Source organism: Mastigoproctus giganteus, chromosome 6 (genome assembly GCF_048544385.1).
Source record: "Mastigoproctus giganteus isolate SK-2022 chromosome 6, ASM4854438v1, whole genome shotgun sequence".
NCBI classification, from domain to species: Eukaryota; Metazoa; Arthropoda; class Arachnida; order Uropygi; family Thelyphonidae; genus Mastigoproctus; species Mastigoproctus giganteus.
This window is the reverse complement of record NC_143580.1, coordinates 163,885,284-163,909,118: the sequence shown is the minus strand read 5'-3', so window position 1 is coordinate 163,909,118 and position 23,835 is coordinate 163,885,284. Positions and strand designations below refer to the sequence as shown.

The 23,835-nt window shown below is 35.6% G+C and overlaps 1 protein-coding gene across 5 annotated transcripts in view; it reads right to left on the bottom strand.

The window, feature by feature from the left end:
• Positions 1 to 1,551: 1,551 nt before the first annotated feature.
• The window catches only part of LOC150084715 (echinoderm microtubule-associated protein-like 2), a 364,524-nt gene continuing 342,240 nt past the window's right edge, over positions 1,552 to 23,835 (bottom strand). For 3 of the 5 annotated variants that reach the window (XM_090376571.1, XM_090376569.1, XM_090376570.1), the window contains exon 21: positions 1,554 to 2,157. In XM_090376571.1, coding sequence (XP_090232697.1) covers positions 2,032 to 2,157 — 126 coding nt within the window. In that variant the 3' untranslated portion in view covers positions 1,554 to 2,031. Of the gene's footprint in view, positions 2,158 to 23,835 lie in introns of all 5 variants that reach the window. The other 2 variants (XM_090376573.1, XM_090376572.1) reach the window with 2 other exon arrangements.

Below are 23,835 nucleotides of genomic sequence, written 5' to 3'. Positions count from 1 at the left end.
ACTGTACTGTATCCAGTGTCTGCCTTCTGTGAACTTATTGTTCTTACATGACCTTAGTGGGCAACCAATGTCTATTGAGAACTGAACTGCGATTTATTTTTTCTTAGAATAGAAATATCACAGAAATAGAGATTTAACTCTGAGTGAAAAGAACAAAATTCTAAGTGTAGTCTGAGAGAAGCTGCATTAAAACTCAGTGTTTCACAGCCTCTTTTGTGTAAACTTTTAAAGAATTGAAAATCACAAGAATTGGGAGCGACTGAGAATGATAATATGAACAAGATAAGAAAAAGACTGGAAAGAATGAATTTGTGGAAGAAGTGCTTCTGAGATGGTTCAGAAATATAAGCTTCAAAAATGCTCCTACCAGTAGAAATGTCCTATGCAAAAAGATGAATGAATTTGCAAATGAACTCAGTGTAAATAATTTTAAGCCTACAGATGGGTGGCTAAGTTGGTGGAAGGAGAGACCCAATATTGTCTCTTTGAACCCAATATAGGTTCACAGAGAAAAATTAACAGAGATTTCTAAAATTTTCAAAAAAGAAATCCACATGGATCCTTATCCATGTTATAGAATGCAAAATAACTAAAAATCATTTGGTCCAGTCAACTGAACACAACTGCAAGCTTAGTACTAACATTGCACTACTTCAAATAAACAGCAAGTGCTGTTTATTTGAATTAGTACAATACCAGAGCAACTTCTTGCACACCACCATAGAAAGAAAATTAGTTTTTATTTATTTTCTAATACAAATTTATATCCGGCTATCATTGGCAGGTAGGATACGTGTAGTGAATAATCCACTCTGTATGGGTAGTTTATAACCAATCTCAATATGAAGTAGTATGGGCAATTATGTGTAGACTAGTAAAAACATATGTGAGTTAACTGTCAGTTATGCAATAATTAAGAGAAAATTATTCTTATGTGAGAAACCTTTTTAAACAGGAGTTTTTCAAATGACGTAAAATTATGTTAAGTTATGGGACATTTCTTGGTACCAAACAATTTGAACTTTCAGGTAGCATGGAATCCTTTTAAATGGGTTCCACTTGAATTTTACATATCAGATTAATGCTTATTCTAGAATATATATAGCTAACCAGCATTCAAAATTTGTATCTTGATATAAAATAATGCTCTACATCATTAAATTATTGAAAAATGAATTTCTGTACAAAGATTGTCGATAAATAAAAAAAAAAAAAAAAGTGCAGCAGGGAGTACAAGGAGTAAAAGAGTTTGGTCAAAAATTTAATATACATTCCATTGAAAAAAAGTTTCATTAAACAGTTCATAAAAAAATTAGTTGCCAGGAGCTATGTAACATTAATTACAAAATATTAATAAAGCTTTATTTATAAATATTTACTTTTACCTCTCATTCATCAGAGAAGGCAAGTGGCAAGGTAAAAATAGTACATTCACAAGTCAATATAATATACTGCAACCAGATCTGTAGCATTTTCATCTTCTTATTCTACAAGTCAGTCTATACTGAAGTATATATTTATATGTACATCATATAAAATATATGTGAACAATTCCCTAAAACTGCAATAAGTAGCTTTTTTCTTTTTGCCAAACAGAAAAAGATTTGCTGATCTCCACTTATCTCTGGTAAATTTACAAAGGCACTGTACAATTAGTATCATAAAAATATCCATATAATATTTTAATCTGAAGATTAAAATATGTAATAGGAAACTAGAAAAACCTTATTCTTCTCTGAGCTAATCAGCAGACAGAGGTGCCATAAATAACATTTAGGCAAGAGTCTGTGTATGTACAACCCACAAAAATTACCAGTGGCAGGCATATTGTCAGAAAGAAAATATTCATGGATGTACACTGTATACATGTGATGAAATGTTACTTTGAATATTATTATCAGTATTACACTAATTATGCAAACAATGCATGATTAGTTGACTCATAAAAAAAAAGCAAAGTGTAGTTTGTACATCTGCTTGACTACACAAACCCATGCATTAAGATGGTAAGCAAACATTTCCCCATCACTCTTATGAGACAATCCACTGAAAAATACTCCAATCTTTTCCACCTAAGGATACAAGTCTAGTATCATCCATCATGAAACTAACGGCTGTTATATAGCTGCTATGGCCTCCACAGATATGATGGACACACTGAAAAAGTTGTAATATTTAAAGATCATTACAAAAAATTATAATGCTAATACTGAAGATAACTCATAAGCAAGTTCTGAGACTTTACACAAATTCAAAGAAATAATAATTGGTGATAAAAAAAAAATTAATGTAAATGTCTTTCTCCAAAGAAATTAGATCTATTTTAACCTTTCACGCTGATGTGTAAATGGTTAAAACAGATCTAACTGCTTGGAAGAAATACACAAGTAAGAACAGTAAGTCCAAAAAAGAGACTATTTTAACAATGCCCTGCATACAAATTTTGTGAAAAATGAATATACTTGTTCATTTTTCACAAAATGAACATATTGAAATAAACGCAAGTAAAACTTGACCAAAAACATTCCAGTAATTCAACCATTTTTATGCCAATTTTAACATTTTGCAGATATCATTTCAAGTCTAGAAATAATAAAGTAGTTTTAGGAATATTAATTTTTTTAATCCTTGCACTCTTATGCACAAAATTTAGAGTTAAATTTTTCTTTCAGTTAAAATGGACTTTTTGATGGAAATTTCAATACTGTTAGCAATATAAAAAGGAAAATTGGTATACACAAGTTACTCTTGATCCCATTCCAACACTATAGTGCAATTCTGAAATAATGTGGGCATCAGTAGTTAGTTAAAAAATGTATCCTCCCTGATTACAATGGATATTACCTAGTCTGATTCAGAATTTCATACAGCCCAACTCTTTTCTTAACTTTTTGTGGTGACAGGAAATGAATGAAATTTTGAAATGAATGCAAAAATGCAACTTAATAACCAATATTTCAGTAAGTTGATTACACTAGATGCGGGTAACCACTCATTGAAGTATTAGTAGTAGTGGCATGTGATGCAAGAAAGCAAGTGTATGAGCTTATGCAGCATCAGCCAAAAAAAAAAAAAAAAAAAAAAAACACACCATTCTCTCGATAATGCTTGTCCAGTTCCTCCTTAAATTTATTTAACCTATCAACTTTCACGACAGATGGAAGTTTGTTCCAGCAATTAATCACCCGCTGGCTAAAGGCAAATTTCTGCACATCTATTCTACATCTGTCTTTTCTTAATTTGAATTTATGTCCCCTTAGGTTCGTAATCTGAATGAGTGGAAGGATTCCATCAGAATTCAGCGTGCTCAATCCATGCAAGGCCTTATACATCTCAATCAGATCACCACACAGGTGCCTAGTCTCCAGCCACTGCAATTTGCAGAACTTAAGCCTCTCTCTTGGTAAGAGGATCACTTCATTCCCCTCACCAATCTTGTTGCCCTTCTCTGTACACGCTCAAGCAAATCTACATCCTTCCTAAAATGAGGCCTCCAGACCTGTACGTGGTACTCAAGGCATGGCCTAACCATTGCCTTACACAGAGGGACAATAACCTCCTTTTCCCTGCTAGCAAAATTCCTATATATCATTGACAAAACCCCATGACCTGCCCTGGCAGCCTGTCTGCATTGCTCAGAAAACTTCATATCTGACTGCACAATTACTCCCAGGTCTTTTTCATTTTCTACAAACCTTAAGTGTAGTATACCACACAGTTGGTACTTTTCTCTGGGGTTACTTCTACCCATATGCAGTACTTTGCATTTGTCAAGGTTAAACTTCAGTTGCCACTTCTTAGCCTATCTGCCCAAATTATCTAGATCCTGTTGCAGTAGCACACTGCCAACTTTTGTATCATCTGCAAACTTCAACACTAAGCCTGATATACCTTCATCAATATCATTGATAAATATACAAAACAACAGAATTTAACAGTATTTGTTGTATTCAAGGTAAAACTTCATGTGGAAAAAGTGATTTAAGTTTCAATGCATATACTGCATCATTTTACATTGTGCTCTTTGCTCAACATATGATAAAATTTCATGTACTGTGGTTTCCCATGTATGCTTTCTCTTTTGTTTATCATCTTAACTGTTTCAAGTGTTTAACCCTTTAGCTAATGCAAAAAAAAAAAAAAAAAAAAAAAAAGAAGAAGAAAGTGAGAGGGAGCAGGAACATAGTGTATTTTATTTATCATTATTTAGCTTTTGTTATAAAAGGCAAATAATAATTAAAAATGGTTTGCTTTAACATTTTATCCTTTATTCTGTTACTATTTTGAATAATAAGAGTAAATAGAACAGTTTTAGTAAGCAGCATCTTGTTATATATAAATATATATATTTCCCCCACTGCTCTGTGATGGGAATTGACAGAAAATAAAGCCAGAACAAAGGCTCTATGGAAATTTAACACAAGTATGGGCAATGGCACACTTTGCACATGATGAAAAAAATAACTAAATGCAGATTGAAAATGAATACCGGAAAAATGCTAAAATTCACACCAACATAATTCTAAAAAATATTTAAATGAAGTGTTTTCCACTTATCCAGGAGCTTGCTAGGGGATTATGCATAAAATTTTCTTAATTTCTAATTATTAATTAATTAATTAGTTAATAGTCAGTTAATAATAGCCAATGCAAAAATATATGGAGTTTCAGATAAATATCTGCAATTTAATGAGAAATGCACTAAACAGTATTTGCTTGTAAATGTAATGAATTATTTTTTGTTTATTTTGAATATTAGAATTTGAATATTTTGAAAAGCTACTAGGCTTTTAATACCAGCTAAGAAATACTGTTAAAGGTTTAGGCCTAAATGAATGTCAGATGAACTAGTGAGACTCATGGCAGAGAAGAAAAATGCATATAAATTATCAGGACACACAGATGACTATAGTAGATATAAGATAGTCTGTAATCAAGTCACAAAGGAGTTTGGGGGTGAGGAGGGGGAATAATCACAGCGTTAGAGTGCTCTGTGTGGGGAAAGGTCACTATCAGGCTATCTTCACACATTGGCAAGACTTTTGTGGATTTATTGGATGATTTGTTCTACAGTAGCATGTTCGAGAGGCAACCAGAGGGAGTAATACTCTTTATCTGATTATCAGCAGTGATTATTCACTGCATTAAGAATCTGTAGATAAAGGAACTACTAGGTAGCAATGATCAGTGTGGTGATGTGGGATTTACTCAAAGATGTAACTACTATCAAGGGTAAAGGGAAGAATTTTTGCTTTCATAAAGTAGGCTGAAGTAGTCTCAAACAGTTTTTAAATTCTATACAGTGGGACCAACTGATGATATTGACAAGAGCAAATTCTAAAAGGGAAGCATTCAAAGAAATTAATCTTGGAAGCTACTAGGCTTTTCATACCAACTAGAGAAATACTATTCAAGGTTTAGGCCTAAATGGATGTCAGATGAACTTATGAGATGCGTAGCAGATAAGAAAAAGGCATAGGATGCATATACAGTTACGTTCCCGAGAAATGTCGCGGATACTGAGTTATGGCTCCCATAGTAATAAAGGGGTTCTGTTCCAAAGTATGAAATATATAAGAAAAACTAGTCTAAAATTTTGTCTATGTATGCTATATGTACCTTCATAATATGACTATACATAGACAGTACATAGTGAAATGCAAGCATAAGGCATCGAAATGAAAATAAGAAACAATTTAATATTAAATGTAATATTTATTAGAAATTAAATGTAATATTTATTTGTTTGTAATAAAATTACAAACAAATCTTTCAAACCAGTGCCTTTGCTAGCAAAAAAAAAAAACTTATCCCGCCAGTGCTATCACCAGTTTCGCTAGTGTTGATAAAGGAGTTGCCTTTTCACGAATGATGAGTGAACTTAACAGAATTTTATTTTGAGTTCGGTCTTCTATCCACAGATTTAAAGCGTTTTCCATTTTTACTAATTTAACATCACGAGTTACAGAGCAAATTTTTGAAACAATTAGCGAATTTTCATGGACACTATGGCAGATTTTTTCTTCCGATTTTTTGATTGATCGTACCATTGACTCATTGATTTTATAATGTTTTGCCACTGAGCAGACACTTTCACCATTAGAAATTTTGTCTAATAACTCAATTCACCAAATTTTATTCACCTTCTTTGATATTTTCACATTTCTCTTGTTATTCGTAGCCATATTTTTGTACGGGTTAGAAAGAACTTGTCCACAATAAAGTCACTTTCGTCCGTTAACACACTCGAAAAAATCTGTTTTACACTGCAAAACGGTAGATTTATCACTTTTGTAAGCATATCAATTTATGAATTGATAAATTTATTCAATTTATAAACATATAAATTAAAAGCAAACGACGAAAACTTCCATTACAAGCGCATAACACATACTGAACAAGGATTAGCGAGAAACATCCACGCTCGCGATTTTGTCAGCCCTCTCCCCCCACCCACTGAGCGCTGTTTTGACCGGGAAAGATAATTTTAGCCACGCCCATGTTTTTTTATGGTGGATAATATTCACGGCGCTTTAAAATTCGCATTTTTTTTTTAGGTTTCATTTTATATTAAATCAGCGATTGCGAATACGCGAATACAGATACCGCGAATAGCGGGGGTTTACTGTATATAAATTATCAGGAGACAGATGCTTATGGTAGATATAATATTGTCTGTAATCAAGTGACATAGGAGGTTAGGCAAGCAAAGGCAGATTACAAGAAATCTTTGGCAAGGGATACAAAGAAAAACAATAAAGACTTCTTTACTTATGTAAATTCTGGGATGAAGGGGATGAATCAGATTGGTCCACTTGATATCGATGGTTCGATCATTGATGATTCTGCTCAGGTAGCTGACAAACTGAATGAGTATTTTGCATCTACATTCACACATGAGGAGGTATTCAGGGAGGGGGATGCCATAAGTTTATCAAACTCTGGCAGGGAGCTAAATGAGCAAAGTGGAGGAGAAATTACTGAAGTTAAACATAAGGAAGGCACCTGGGGTGGATGGGATCTATCCAGTTATATTAAAGGAGACAGCACAGGAAGTAAGCAGACCCTTAGCCATGATTATATCGGCATCCTTTGACTCAGGGGAGGTCCCCATGGACTGGAGATGTGCAAATGTATCCCCAATTTGCCTGTTATTTATTTGTTATTTGGTTTTTAGGAGCATTAGCAACTAAGGCCATATTTCTCCAGGATATGCGGTGGTCATTCCCTGACCTTTCCGCATCCTCCGTATTTCGTGGTGACGGGCTCGAACCCCAGTCTAATCAAGAAGCGTGTGCTATGCACTGCTGCTCCTTCCCACCTGGCTACGGAAGCCCCCAATTTGCAAAGGGGGGATCGAAAGGTGACACCAGTAATTACAGACCCGTCAGTTTAACTTCTGTTCCGGGGAAAATAATGGAGTCACTTGTTAAAGAAGCACTGCAGGATCATCTAGACAAGACTACAGTTATAGTTCAGACACAGCATGAGTTTATTAAGGAGAAGTCTTGTACGACCAATATGATTGGATGTTATGATGTGGTCACAAAGAAACTGGATTTAAAAAATAATTTTGATATCATATACTTGGATTTTAGGAAAGCTTTTGATACTGTTGCACATGGAAGACTACCATACAAGTTGGAGTAGTATGGCGTTAAGGGCAAGTTGCTACAATGGATAAAAGGATGGTTGAGTGGGAAAAGACAGAAAGTAATAATCAATGGACACTGCTCTTCATGGACTAATGTTATTAGTGGAGTTCCCCAGAGGATTGTGTTGGGCCCATTGTTGTTTTCTGTATTTATCAATGATATTGATGAAGGTATACCAGGCTTAATGTCGAAGTTTGCAGACAATACGAAGGTGTGTAGGGTTGTTAATGACAGTAAGGATGGTACAGTACTGCAACAGGATCTAGAAAAGTTGAGCAGATGGGCTGAGAGGCAGAAATGAAGTTTAACATTGACAAATGGAAAGTACTGCATATGGGTAGCCGTAACTCCAGAGTACCATACCATACCAGTACTGCACTCAGGGTAGTGGAGAATGAAAAAGACCTGGGGCTAATTGTGCATTCAGATATGAAGTTTTCTGAGCAATGAAGACAGGCTGCAAGAGTAGTCCATGGGGTCTTGTTAATGATATATAGGAATTTTGCTAGCAGGGATAAGGAGGTGATCATCCACTTGTATAAAGCCACACCTCAAGTACTACATACAGGTCGGGAGGCCTCATTTTAGGAAAGATGTTGTGCTACTAGAATGAGTACAGAGAATGACAACGAGATTAGTGAATGGAATAAAGAGTTGCTATTACCAAGATAGGCTTAAGTTCTGCAAACTGCAGCATCTGGAGACTAGGCACCTGCAAGGTGATCTGAATGAGGTGTATAAGGCCTTGAATGGTTTCAGTAGGCTCAATGCTGCTGGGATTCTTCCTCTTATTCAGATTAAGCACCTGAGGGGACATAAATTCAAACTTAGGAAAGACAGTTGTAGAATAGATGTGCGGTAATTTGCTTTAGCCAGCGGGTCGTTGATCGCTGGAGAAAACGTCCATCTGTCGTTGTGGAAGTTGACAGCTTAAATAAATTCAAGGCTGAACTAAACAAACGTTTGGAGTAAATTGATGGGTGAAATGGGGAGGGCTATTTTTTGGCTGCTTCTATATAAGCTTGCTTTCTTGCATTATATGCCTCTACTAATTCCAATGCTGATGAGAGATCAGTATCCATTCTTAAAGAATACTATAAGAACTTTGGTAATACTTGTGCTTAACCCTACTTGACACTGTTAAACATAGCATTACTAAAGGCTGAGATAGGAACTTATTACAGTGAAACTTCTCCTAACGGACACCTCTCGTTAACGGACATCTCTCTACAATGGACATTTTCAAATTCCCCAACTCACCTCCATTGGTTTTAACGTGTTTGCAGCTTCTGTCTAGCGGACATTCTCTGTAACGGACGCGGACAGGCAATCTGCACTGTTTCGTTTAGATTAGCACTTAATTTGATCTCCCCATAACGGACAGCGGGCGAGCTCACGGCCCTTTTTCTAGGAACATTTCTTCCACGTTGCCTCAATCGTGTGTTTATTTTCTATTTCCGATTCTCTGAATTTTATCAAGGTTTACGTCGCGGTTCTAAACCCTTTTTCAAGAATTTTAAGGCACGTGTAAAACTTCTGATGAATTCGGTGTGTGCAGGGGGGGGGGGGAGAATATGGTCGGCCTTTAGTCTTTTCAGTTTCAGTTTTGTTCAGTGTCGTGTGAAGTGCACAATGTCTTCTCGTAAACATTTAACTTTAAAAGATAAAGTCGAACTCATTAATGCGTATGATCGGCAAAAAAATAATGTTCGCAAAAATCTCGCTGCAAAATTCAAAATCGGGAAGACGCAGGTAAGCGACGTCCTAAAGAAAAAAAATGAACTGCTCAAACAATTTTGGCAACACGGAAATGATCACGTTCAAAAATCATTCCCGAAAACTGTTGGACTTCAAATTTGTCGCGCACGTGCTAAAAAAATTCCCATTAATGGGCCTATTATTAGGGAAAAGGCTTTGGAGGTTGCGAAATCTATGGGAGTAAATGAGTTCAAAGCTTCTGTGGGATGGCTAGACAAGTTCAAAACCCGGCTTAAAATTTCTTGGAAAACCGTAAGTGGTGAAGGTGGATCTGTTGATACTGGGGTTGTAACAGAGTGGATGATTATTAAATTGGAAGATTTATGTTGTGATTTTGAAGCTAAGGATATTTACAACTGTGACGAAACAGGGTTGTTTTTTAAAGCTCTTCCTGAAAAAACAATGAGTCTAAAAAATGAAAAGTGCCAGGGCGGAAACATTTCTAAGGAACGCTTGACTGTACTATTGTGTACAAATATGCTGGGAGACTTTGAACAACCTCTTGTTATAGGAAAACCACAAAATCCTCGTTGTTTCAAGGGCATAAAGTTGAATCTTTTGGATGTTGACTGGAAGTCTAATAAAAAAGTGTGGATGACACGAGATATCATGAGTGAATGGATAAGTCACTTTAACTAAAACATGATTCATCAAAACAGAAAAATTATTCTTTTCATAGATAATGCTGCATCTCACCCGCACATTGAATTGTCCAACATTCAAATCGTTTTTCTGCCACCAAACACATCTGCAGAGTGTCAGCCCTTGGATCAAGGGATAATAAAAAAATTTAAACTTCACTACAGAAAACGTGTTTTAAGACATCTCATTGCAAACACGAACGATGTAACATGTGCGAGTGACCTTGCAAAGAAAATCAGCATCCTGGATGTGATTCAATGGATTTCCTCTTCAGTAAACGCAATTAGAAAACAAACTGTCGTGAACTGTTTTGTAGCCAGGGCCACAAGTGACCCTGGCTACAAAGATATAGACGCAAACCTCACTACAGAAGATGGTGCTCTAGATATCAACGACATTATCATCGATATTTTTCAAGAAGTTCCTCATGAGGATGAAGAAATGGAAGGAGGTCATTCTGTCGAAGAACATATTAACGACGAACCACCGATGAAAATAGAAGTGCTCATACAAATCAATCGTTTAAAAATGTTTTTCGCCGCTGAAGAAGATACTGAAGGACTTTCGATGGTTTCTTCACTCCAAACAAATGTTGAAAACAAAATTATCAGCCGGAAGAAGGTGCAGAAGAAAATAAGTGATTACTGTATGTATTTTTCTTAAGATAAAGTCATAATATGCATAGCACAATTGTATGTATATTATTTACAAAAATATTGTGCAAAATCTGTATATAATTTAATTTAATTTTACATTAAACGTTTAACGATTTTTCTTTATATCTTGTGTATGTAATTGTATATTATTTACAAAAATATTGTTCAAAATCTGTATATATTTTAATTTAATTTTACATTAAATGTTTAACGATTTTTCTTTCTTTCTTTTTTTTTTTTTTTTTTTTTTTCTCCCTCAGACTTCTTGTTAGCGGACACATTTTCGTTCCCCATGGCTGTCCGTTAAAGGGAAGTTTCACTGTATTTGGAATGAAAGTTTTGAATTTCAGAAATAAATCAATTGTACCTACATTAGGAAATCTGGAGGCAGAGTCAGATTATATAAAGCCATGGAGTGTCAGATTTGCAAAGACCGACTCATGCATGAATGCATGATAGTCAAAAAAAAAACAACCCACTGCGGAATGGAAGCCTCCTCAACAATTCATACATGATTGTACTGGTTACTTAGCCAGAAATTAGTAAGAGTAGTGCATGGAATGAAGAAGTCACCATGAGGAACTGCTGGGTTACACAAATACTTCTGTTGCAAATAGTGAATGCAAATGTGTTTGAAGCCCGTGAAAGAGGAAGAGGGGAAAGAATACTGGAAAATTTAAAATAAAGAGTGGGCTTGTAGAATGAGTGGTCATGGCAAGAAATACTCAGTAGTGCAACTTAAAATAGGAGTTGTGAATTGCATTCCATTCTACAGATAAATGGAATTTTTTTTTTTTACTTCTTAACCCTTCACAAGTTAAGCATACAAACTGTAGCAAGAATGGGGAAAAGGAGTGATCTAACGGACTTTGAACGTGGCATGGTAGTAGGTGCAAGATGTGCTGGACAAAGTATCTCTGAAATGGCAGTTTCAGAGATGCTGAACTTTTCACTCACCACAGTTTCAAGGGTGTATCAAGAATGGTACAACGAACAGAAAACATCTTCTCAATGGCACTCTTGTGGAAGAAAATCGCTTGTTGATGAGAGAGGTCAGAGGAGGATGGCTAAAAATCATGCAAGCAAACAGACAGGCCACAATGTTGAACATCACGCCAGAATACCTTGGGGTGGGCAAAAGAAATTATTGCAACGGACCACTAGTTGCACTTTGTCATGAATGGGCTACAACAGCCGACGGCCACATTGTGTACCTTTGTTATCAATGAGGAACAATAGAGCACGCCTTCTGTGGGCACAGCAACATCAGCACTGGACTATCGAGGATTGGAAAACAGTTGCTTGGTCTGACTAGTCAAAGTTCCTGGTGCATCATGTTGATGGAAGGCTCATAATTTGAATAAAATAACATGAATCAATGGACCCGTCATATCTGACGACTACTGTGCAAGGTGGTGGGGGCAGTGTTATGGTGTGAGGAATTTTCTTGGCACATGTTGGGTCCACTGATACCCATAGTCTGAATGCTACATCGTACCTAAACATCGTTGCTGACCAAGTGCATCTGTTCATGTTGACAGTTTATCCTCAGTTAGATGGTTACTTCCAGCAGGGTAATGTGCTGGTGCACAAAGCCCGAATCACTATGGAATAGTTCCAGGAACATGACAATGACTTTTCTTTGCCACAGTGGCCCGCTCAGTCCGCGGATCTCAATCTTATTGAACATCTTTGGGATGAGCTGGAAAGGACTGTTCACTGCAGGCCTACGCCTCCGTTGAATCTCAAGGAACTGCGTAACACACTCATGTCTGCACAGTACTCCATTCCTGCACAATGTTTTCAGCATCTTGTTCAAGTCATGCCTAGACGAATTCAGGTGTTTTGAAGGCTAAAGGAGGCTCAAACACGCTACTGGGTAGGTGTACCTAATAAAGTGGCAGCACAGTGCATATCTACACACTGAGCTGGCTCTGCATTAGAAACATCCCCTTGTATATAAGAATGGGCTAGGTCTGTGAGAGTGTTAAAGGCTCAAAGTCAGAAACAGTTGATATAAGATTGTAGGTCACACACTTTGCAATCAATTTTTGAGTGTCTGCAAGGAAGAATGGGTTGGCATAGAGATCTTTTCAACTGGCTTCAAACGTGGAATGGTTGTGGGGACAAGATGTGCAGGTGCCAGTTTCTTGAAGAAAACATCATCACAAGTCTTCCATGACCAACTCAACAACAGTCAAACTATCAGACAAAAGTCACACATGGAACAGCCAAATGTGGTTGTCACCTGTTGCGAGTGCCATGTGTCCCATCTTGTAACATAGCAGTGGTGCAGTACAATTGGCCAGCTAACCACCCAGCACAATGTAGGAACTGCAAGACCAATATCCACATGGACTATGAACTGGATATTAGCTCATATAGGTTATGGCAGTCGATGGCTGTCACAGGTATCCATGCTCACTGTGAGACACAAGAAACTGCAACATGTTGAAACTTGCATGGGCACATCAGCACCAACACTGGACCACTGGCAAGTGGAAATCTGTTGCGCCTGGTCTCATAAATCCATTTTCCAACTCTATCATGCTGATGGATAAATCTGCAATTGGAGAAAGCAACATAAAGCCATGGCACCTGGATGCTATGTTGGTGTTTGCCAAGGTAGAGGCTCTGGTGTTATGGTTTGATGACTGTTTTTGTGGCATGCCTACATTTCTATTATTGCCAAATGAGTACACCCCTTTATGATGGCAGTGTATCCGGACAACTCTAGCTTCAAGGACTAACTAATTTCAGGAATGTGACAATGAATTCTCCATTCTTCCATGGCCACCCAATTTAAACCCAAGTGAGCATATTTGGGACATAATGGAAAAGGATATTTGATGCTATGACATCCATTAGATCATGTGTGGGCGTTAGACACATTGTGCAATGTACGGGTAGTACTACCATAGAACACTCTGCAGCACTTTGTGTAGTCCATTTCAAAACATGTATGGGCTGTATGACATACATACATATATATGTATATTTTTTCATATAAGGGACCAACGTAGTATGCATGTGCGCGGGTGTGTGCGTGTACATATAAAGATTTTAAGTGGGACCTACAATGACATCTTTTGAGTATGTTCCCATCAAGTTTCAACTTGTTGCACAGCAGTCTAGTAGAAAGCTGTTTTGAGTAAATACTTTTTTTCTCCTCTGTTGTGTATAGCGAAAGTGACAAAATTTGAAGAATGTAAATTTTGCCACTTGAGTGCAAAAACATTCCTGCTATGTTGTGCCCATCTTATTTTCTGATTTGGCATCATGTAACTTTTTTGCTATTTGAAAATTTAAAGCAGGATATGAAAAAAATGATTTCAGTCAATTCACAACAGAACAAGTGTATAGTTGCAGAAGATGATTACACTGAAATTTATCACTGAATGAAATTAGTTTTTACTATATTTATTATGCTTTTTGATCAAATCTTGTATATTTTCAGGGTTCTATCAATGCAGTATCAATAAATTATCTTTATACTCACAGATTCTCTTGAAACTCTAGAGATCTGTGCCATCTATCAACTTTTACAAGTAATAGCTACTTTTACATTTATAAGTTTAAAAAATTGGCATAAGGGGATATGGCCCTTTTAATAAGCATGAAGATGGTGTGGGCTTACACAAGCCAAAGAAACTTAATCAAATAACACACACACACACACACACACACACACACACACACACACACACACACACACACACACACACACACACACATATATATGTGTGTGTGTGTGTTATTTGATTAAGTTTCTTTGGTTATTACTGCAAAGGAAAAAACAAGTAATGACAAGTTTTTTTTTATATTTTTTACAATTTTTTAATATTTCCTACAAATTTTTTTAATTTATTATTTTTATTTTTTTAAAGAAATTTCAATTTTAATTTTCCTTTTTGGCAAGATTTATTAGACCATGTTTTGTTCTGATGTTTGGCTATATAGTCAAAACAGGAAAAATTAATATTTAATAGCATTTTTACAGCTTCCAAATTTCTCGAAAAAATTTCTTCTAGGTTGCATGCATATGGGCCAGAAACTTACTCTTGAAAAGATCAAAGTTGAGAAATTTGTAAATTAGATGCCAGAAGATTATGATTGGGATGCATGAAAAGTGAGTGCTGAATGAATGTGCCTGTAGCTCCATTCTATGTTATACTTAAATAAAATATATACAATAAAATATGCTTTTTTTTATCATCCAAAACAGTATCACTCATTCAATGAATGGACCAAAGAGTTAATACTTTCAAGGAGTGTTGTCACAGGCAACACAATGTCTCAGTTGCTCCACATTACCGATTGAAAGAATAAGCAAGCTATTATGGATTACTAAATGGGGGACATCAATGCATCCAACTTATTCAAGTTTTGATAGATTAGATCAGCTGGGAAAATATTATAGTAGCCCTGGATGGTGTTTCCCCTCATGTATTTGAATGCTACATGGAGAAAAGCACAGCCTGAAGCAGTCCACAATTTTGTAGCTGGGGACAAATGAAGCTTGATATAGCCAAGTGATCAATGACCATGTGATCATGTCAAAGTATAAGCAGAACAGAATAATATATATAAATAAAAGTCCACATAATCACTGAAATTTTAAGGGTGGTCAATTATTTTGAATTTAGCACAGATGATAATGCTAAATGTGCAGGAATTAATTTCTTTTGGGAATAATATCGTAGAAGACCTTAAAGAGTTCGACAAACTTTGAGGAAAGAAATATCTTTCCACATATAATTTTTTTTTTCCAGAAAGAAATATCACAATCAAAGTCCCTCCTGAGACTTTAAATAAAATTTCTAATGCTTTCAGACCAGGACACAAATTTTGAGCGAAGTAATGACATCAAGAGAGCTATTAAGAATGATATTAATGCTACAGTGTTATTCTTAATAAAAAACATGAAAAGACAAAATAGCCTGTATTTTGCAACACGGTCAAAAAAACTTTTTTTTTTTTTTTTTTTTTCATCAATGAAGGAAGAACCTGGACCACTGGTTATCAATGGATCCTTCTAGCTCCCTCTACAACTACCCACTGAAAACATGTGGAACTGTAGTGTGTAGAAGACAATTCAACCTTATTAATGTATAAGACTGAAGACTACATAGTGAATCTGAATACATTTTACAGTACAGGAAAACTTCATTAATTCTAACTTTCAGGGACCTAAGTTCTCTCTTTATTAAATGAGGTTTGTGAAATGAACATGTCAAAATCAGATTTATAATTCAGTTTCATGGTTTATCCTCATTTAACTTACCATTTTGCACATGTTTTTACATAAAATTAATATATTCATTAATATAAAAATAAAGAAATATAACCTCATTCTGACAATGAAAAATCAGTTGAACTGGAATTAATAAGGACTACATCAAATAAAATTTTAAGGGTGATTGTGAATTTAAAAAAATCCAAGGTTTTCTACAATAAACATTAGGGATCATAAGAAATGTAAGATTCAAGTAAAGGATTAAACAAGCAATAAAAGGTATTTTTATAATTTTGAATCAAACAATAAACATTAGTTTAGAAATGAATAAAAAAATTGGTACTATTACTTGTTCATGGGTTAATACAATGGTTAACTTATATGCTTCAACATGAAAATTAATTTAATTCAAGAGCTTCCCTGTTTTGAAAAACAATCCAATTTCTGATTATAATTGCTCTTAACTCTGATTATAATTGGTCTTATAATTGCTCTTAACTCTGATCAAAGGCTGCTAGCACCTCACTGCTAACATTACTGCAAGCCAGTATATGTTTTCAATAACGTTCAATGCATTTTGGACATCAGATTTGTTAGGTAATATGTGAACCTGACAAATTACCTGATCTGTCGAGGTTCTTCATCATCTTGTATAACTTCTTTAGTAATCTTCACTATTGTTAACATATTAATGCTCAGTAGACCTTCTAATAGCATAGTTGTGGTGAAAATAGTCATCCCCACAAATAGTCTTAAAATTCCTCCTTGAGAGAGTATCCTCTCGGTCCTTTCCATTCATTCACCTGATTGGATTCATCTGGAAGAAGGGCCTATGTCCTTCTTGCCAACTACCTTTGTTAATGCAGTTTATTATGACATTACAAGAAATGCCATCACAAGAAATCAATGATTGTAAGGGCAACAGATTCAGATTCCATTTTTTGGGACAACACTGTTTTATCTTAAAGATGGCAGATGAAATAATGCATGAAGAAGGGTATGTACGCTTTCTTCAAATCAAGAATGATATCAGTGTCCAGTGGCTACAGGAAAGATGTGGTGTTTGGAGGCAGAAAGAGCAATCTAATACTTGGCAACTTCAGCACCCCAAAAGAATGTGCTGCACAGCAATCCAGAATCATCAAAATTTTCCTTTTCTGAATGACATTCTTCTATCCAATTTTAGAATTCATGATTGAAAAATTTTAGCAGTAAGCCAAGCTGTTTTATTTGATTTAGACTCATAAGGGAGAGTAGTTATTCCTTTAAAACATCTTGGTAAGAAAAAACTTGCCAATGATTAGGGAGAGAGGGTTTGCATCACCATCACTGGTACAGAATAGTGCAATTACCCCATTTGCTTAATTTTCCTCCATGATAGGTTTTACTATGAATACTGTTTCATTGGGAAGCAAACTGTAAAAAAAACTCCTGCCTTATCCATGTTGAAAATGTCTTTTTTTCCTGTTCAGTAAGAATTGGTTGCACAGACTCCAACCAGTATAGGGAAACTGTTCCAGATTCACTGAAAATATCAAGCAAAACTAACTTGTTTTGCTCTTTAAAGTGTTGCAGCCAACCACTTCCATATTTAAAATCACTGACACCAAGGCACAATGCAAAACAATAAGCTTTTTTTGCAGCAGGGGACCCAATATTACTAAGTTCAGTGCACATATGTGTGCACTGAACTTCCACATCCATTCCAATAGCCTTTCTTTTAGATATTTATGCTTTGCATCATGTAAGTTTCTTTCTTTTTAGTGCAGTTCCAGCTTCAAGAGAGTCTTCTATTTACATTATTTAATGCTGTTGATGATGAATATTAAAGGAATATTAAATTGCTTTGCAATTTCAGTTTTTCTCTTTTGGTGTGTACCATCCTATCAACTTCTTCAACAAAGAGTTTAGTATCCAAATATAACTTGTTTCATTTTTACTTTGTACCCATGTTGAACAACAATAATTTTTACTTCACTAAAAAATAAAAATGGTTCAAAATGGGAAAATCTCAACTGCACAAAATAGTTTGATATTTGACCACATTTACACTGGTCTACTTATTACACTTATCCTCACAACTGTAATGCAAATTTTGTGATACTTGTGTTGCATCATTTACAACACCTCATATTTCACAATGGAATTGACAGTGTTGATTCTACTCTCTACAAATGACAAGTGACCTTGAGAGCTAGGTATCATGGTATGATTGGCATATTTTGTATAAAAAAAAGTACTGAAAAGTATGGCTATACCACTATGGTGCAAACATTGAATTTGTAATATTTATTAATTTTTTTTTTTTGAATTAAACAAATTTTTTAACTTGAGAGTGCCTATCCTTTTTGAAATGAAATGAGATCTACTTTATACAAATGAGAACTTTTATAAATTGATATTGTATTAATGAGGTTTACCCTATATTATTTCTTTTATTTATGTTGTTTTTTAAAAAAATTTAATATTGTACAGAATAAAATATATCACTTCCAATGTAAATTGTTTGTTTACCAGGGCTGCTTAAGGGATGAGCCAACATGGCTCATCCCTTAAGCAGCCATGCTTCCAATAAGCAAAGTGGTTGTATTGCACCGGTAACACAGAGGGGCAGCATTCCTCCATGCGGTGTGGGCGCCACACCTCGACCCCTGCTTAAGTTGGTTCACACCTGGGTGGTCACCCACAGTGTGCTTTTTTTTTTTTTTATCGTATGATGTGAGCAATACACGAAGGAACCAGTTTTTTTTCCCTGCTTCCTTCGCGTATCGTGGCTGTGAAGTCCAACCGGAGAGTATGGCACCATCGTAATATCCAAGCCCAAAGCAGGATTCGAATCTGCGACCTTTGGGTTGCTAGGCAGGGTCACTTTGCCCACCCGGCTAGCCCGGTCGGCAGTGTGCTTATGCATGGAGGTTATAACCAGGGTTGCTAACAGTCTCACCATCGTGAAGGTGCAAACAAAGGATTTGGTTGTCACAGACTGTCCGGACTTCGCCGAAATTTGGTCCACTTGACTTGAATGTCACCCAAATATCATTTCCATCAGCGTTTTAGACTCCCATGTAGCAAGTACAGCTTGTTTGGCATATCTGTGAGAATGTCTGTGACAACCTCAAGGACCACTTGCTGGAAACTTGCTGCCTCTGTTCTGCCAGATGGTGACTGGAGGGAGTCCAGGTAGTGTAGTGTAGTGTGGAGGGGGGGATTTTGTTGAGGCTACGTTATGTCAAGGAGCTGGGTATATTCTTGCTGTGTGTGTGTATGCCACCATATCCAAAACTTTCATTACTTCATGCAACATGTCCTCCCCACTTTTTTTGCTACTGAATACATTATCAATAGTCAAACTAACAGAACTAACTTATCTGCAAAAAGACCTAAACCTCCCAAACACTTCATTCATTTCACAAATATACGTGGCTCAGTTTCAATCTCAATGATGTCTATTTCCACTTACTTTTTCTAAAAGAATCCCAATTATCAGTTGATTCAACCACTGCTCATCTCAGTTGTCTTAAGTATTTGCTGTATGATTATTTTCACTTCAAAGTTGGTACTTGTGCATATGTCCACTCTGGTATTCCCTGTCAGAGATTTAGTAATTTAAAAAGTCCTCTTTTCAATCTTCTCTGGCTTAAAATCTCGCTATTCCATTCTGTCAAATTCATTTGTTGCTTCTATCATTCTCCAAGTGATTAGTGGAGTTTGGAAAATGATAGAAGCAACAAATGAATTTGACAGAATGGAATAGCGAGATTTTAAGCCAGAGAAGATTGAAAAGAGGACTTTTTAAATTACTAAATATCTCATGGGGAATATCAGAGCAGACATATGCACAAGTACTGACTTTGAAGTGAAAGTACAGCCAATAATTAAGACAATCATACAGCCAATAATTAAGACATATTTAAAAAAAATAATTAAAGTCCACCATTCCTAACAGTGAGATAATTTTCCTTGGTGATTTTAATGTTCACAACTGCTCTTGTTTTGTAGTCACACAGACTCAACTGTTCAGGATACTGTTTTTTGCAATTAATAATGACCTCGCTCAGATTGTTCATTTATCTACCAGAATAGCAGACAATCCTAACCATAGAGCCAATATCATTTTCTCTTGATCATTTTCTCATGAACAACACTTCCAAGTACATGGTCCAGATGAGTGATTCTCTAAGTACCTCTTATCACAACTTTGTACAGCAGGCCCTTGTTATAACACGGGTTCGCTTTACACTAATTCACTATAACGCTGTTCTTATATTATAACCTGTATCTGACTGTAACGCTGTCACAAATCACTATAATGCTCTTTTACAGATTGCATTTTTGGCATATTTAATGAAATCGTTTAATGGAGTCGATAGCTTGAAAATGAATAGCAAAATAGCAATAAAACGTTTCTCCACGCCGACCCGAGAAATTTTCCCATGCCCAATGAAATTTTCTCGCACGCTAATTTAATTGCAGTACAGTCTGTCCTCGTATAGCACGATAGTTGTGTTCCTAGAAACCCTCGTGCAATGCAAAATCGTGCAATATAAACAACAGGCCCTATGGGAAAAGTGGGGTTAGGTGCCGACCACCCAAGATTGAACACACATTTGGAACCAAAACATTACCAAACACAATAAATAATTGGGTAATTTTAATCGTTATAAAATATGTAAGTATTTTATAATGATTAAAATATGTAATAAAAAATATAATATATTTTTTTATTATAATATAATAAATATTTTTTATTATTTATTATATTATAATAAAGTATTTTTAGTATTTTTTAATACTAAAAAAGTATTTTTTACGAATTAAAAATTTATTATATTAAATAAAATAGTAATAAAATACTTACGCATTCTATAATACGTAAGTATAAATTATAATATGTAAGTCGTAATAAAATGCTTACGTATTTTATTACGACTATTACGTAATAAAATATTGCTAATGCTTTTGCTTCTATTGTAAGCAAACTTGTTTTTTGTTTGATTTTCTATCCAAACAGACGACAGGTGTTCCATCTCTTCCAATTCTTGTGTCTTAATCTAATGGATTTTAATTATACTTTGAGTCGTTCCCACTATGAAAGTTGTTTTTATTTTCTCCGCATTCTTTGTAATTCTCGGCGTTGCCTCATTTAGGTCTGTAGCACGTGCAATATCACATGGTCTTTCATTTTGCTCAAAGCGTTTCACAACTTCATATTTTTTCTCTATCGACAGAGGCAGACTGGCCATAAGCCTTGGCGCCTCCGTAGCCAGGTGGGAAGGAGTAGCAGTGCGTAGCACACGCTTCTTGATTAGACCAGGGTTCGAGCCCGTCACCACCAAATACGAAGGATGCGGAAAGGTCAGGAAATGACCACCGCATATTCCCGGAGCAATATGGCCTTAGTTGCTAATACTCCTAAAAACCAAATAACAAACAAACAACAAGCCATAAGCCTTACCGGGGAAACCCCGGTGGGCCGGAGGCCGGTGTGATTTTGGCCATAAACCATAGTATGAGGCCACTATAAATTTTCCCGGGTAAGAATTTTTGACCCAGTCCGCCTCTGTTTATCGTTATTGCTTTTTTTTTTCTCTCTCTGAATCTGCAGTGTCTTCGCCAGGACGCTTCCTTTTCACACCTTTTAAGTATTTTACTAAGTTTTATGGAATAAAGCGCAATTACAAAACGAGGAGGCATGATTAATACACATAAACAAAGCTGCGCACGTATAGCAACTGAATAAACAACACCGTAAAGGCCGAGATACACTATTAACACCCCACATTTTACTAAAGCACATTTCTGGGGGTTACTACCATAAAACAATTTCCAGTTTCGTTTCTGCTAGTGGAATCTGTTATAAACTGGTTGTAAACTCCATCTAATTGCATTTGCGATTATATCGATAGCTGGAATTGTGTTGGTTTTTACGTTATTATGGTGAAATGTGTTTCCCCTTCACTGATATAAAATACATAAATACATTTTCAGAATCTTCTTCATTCCTATCGTGTTGCGTTCGGTTGGGGTGATTCCGCGTTCGACTGCCATTTCTTGTAAACACAAAGGCGAATCGTGCATAAGCGAATTCGGTTCGTGTTATATAAGATAACGTTCCCCTATTTATAAATCGTGTATGATCGAATTTGTGTAATGTAAACACGTGTTATACGAGGACCGACTGTACAGTGACTTGTTACATAGTTCCGAGATCAATGTTTTAAAAAATGATCAGGTATATTGCTTGTAATATTTGTGTTATATGCATTTATCCGAAGTGAAAGTACAGCCAATAATTACGACAATCATACAGCCAATAATTAAGACATATTTAAAAAATAATTAAAGTCCACCATTCCTAACAGTGAGATAATTTTCCTTGGTGATTTTAATGTTCACAACTGATCTTGTTTTGTAGTCACACAGACCCAACTGTTCAGGATACTGTTTTTTGCAATTAATAATGACCTCGCTCAGATTTTTCATTTATCTACCAGAATACCAGACAATCCTAACCATACAGACAACACTCTTGATCATTTTCTCATGAACAACCCTTCCAAGTACATGGTCCAGATGAGTGATTCTCTAAGTACCTCTTATCACAACTTTGTACAGCAGGCCCTCGTTATAACACGGGTTCGCTTTACACTAATTCACTATAACGCTGTTCTTATATTATAACCTGTATCTGACTATAACGCTGTCACAAATCACTATAATGCTCTTTTACAGATTGCATTTTTGGCATATTTAATGAAATCGTTTCATTTAATGGAGTCGATAGCTTGAAAATGAATAGCAAAATAGCAATAAAACATTTCCCCACGCCGACTTGAGAAATTTTCCCATGCCCAGTGAAATTTTCTCGCACGCTAATTTAATTGCAGTACAGTGACTTGTTACATAGTTCCGGGATCAACGTTTTAAAAAATTATCAGGTATATTGCTTGTAATATTTGTGTTATATGCATTTATCCGAAGTCTAGTCATCACTCAGTACAGTATTAGACATCGTGCGTAACGGACAGTTTACTCGAACATTGTATCATAATTAATGCAACCAACGAAGTTACATTTTCGAAGAGTTAATAATGGCGGATAAGAATGAAAAAGCAAGAACGTCTGGATGCAGTATGAAGACTATAAATGTAAGAAAAAGACTGAATTTGAAAATTAAATTAGACGTTTTTAAGCGAATTAACTCTGGTCAACGACAAGTGGATGTGTGCCATAATTTAGGACTGGCAAATTTAACTAAGAACAATTATAAAAAAAATAAAGAATTAATTTTAGCAGTGGGAAAGACAGCTGTTCCACTGTAAGCAACTAAGGCTAGGCCGGCTATTAGGATTGAAATGGAGAGACTTTCTAACTAATTTTATTGAAGATAATAGCCAATCAGTTAAGTTAAATATTATAAAAAAAAAAAAGAGAGAGAAAGAGATTAACCTATACGATGAGCTGAAGAAAACTCACCAAAAAAAAAAAAAAAAAATTGGAACCATTTAAAACTAGTAAGGGCTGGTTGAATAGATTTAAAATCCAAGGAGAAGCCACAAGTGCAGATCAAGGAGCCAAAACTTTCAAAAAAGAACTTGTTAAAATTATTGATGGGGGGGTATTATGTGTTATATAATACAAGTTTTTAACATAGACAAAGCAGGACTTTTTTGAAAACGAATGCCTAAAAGAAGTTTCATATTGAAATAAGAAAAAAAAAAAAAAAACATGCCAGGTTTCAAAGCGGCAAAGGATCGGTTGACTTTATTGGTGGGTGGTAATGGCTGCAGGGGATTTAAAATTAATACTCCTTTTAGTTTACCAGGAAGAGGGCCAAAGTACAACCCAAAACTGACACATTTTTCATGTGTCAATTTTGGGTTGTACT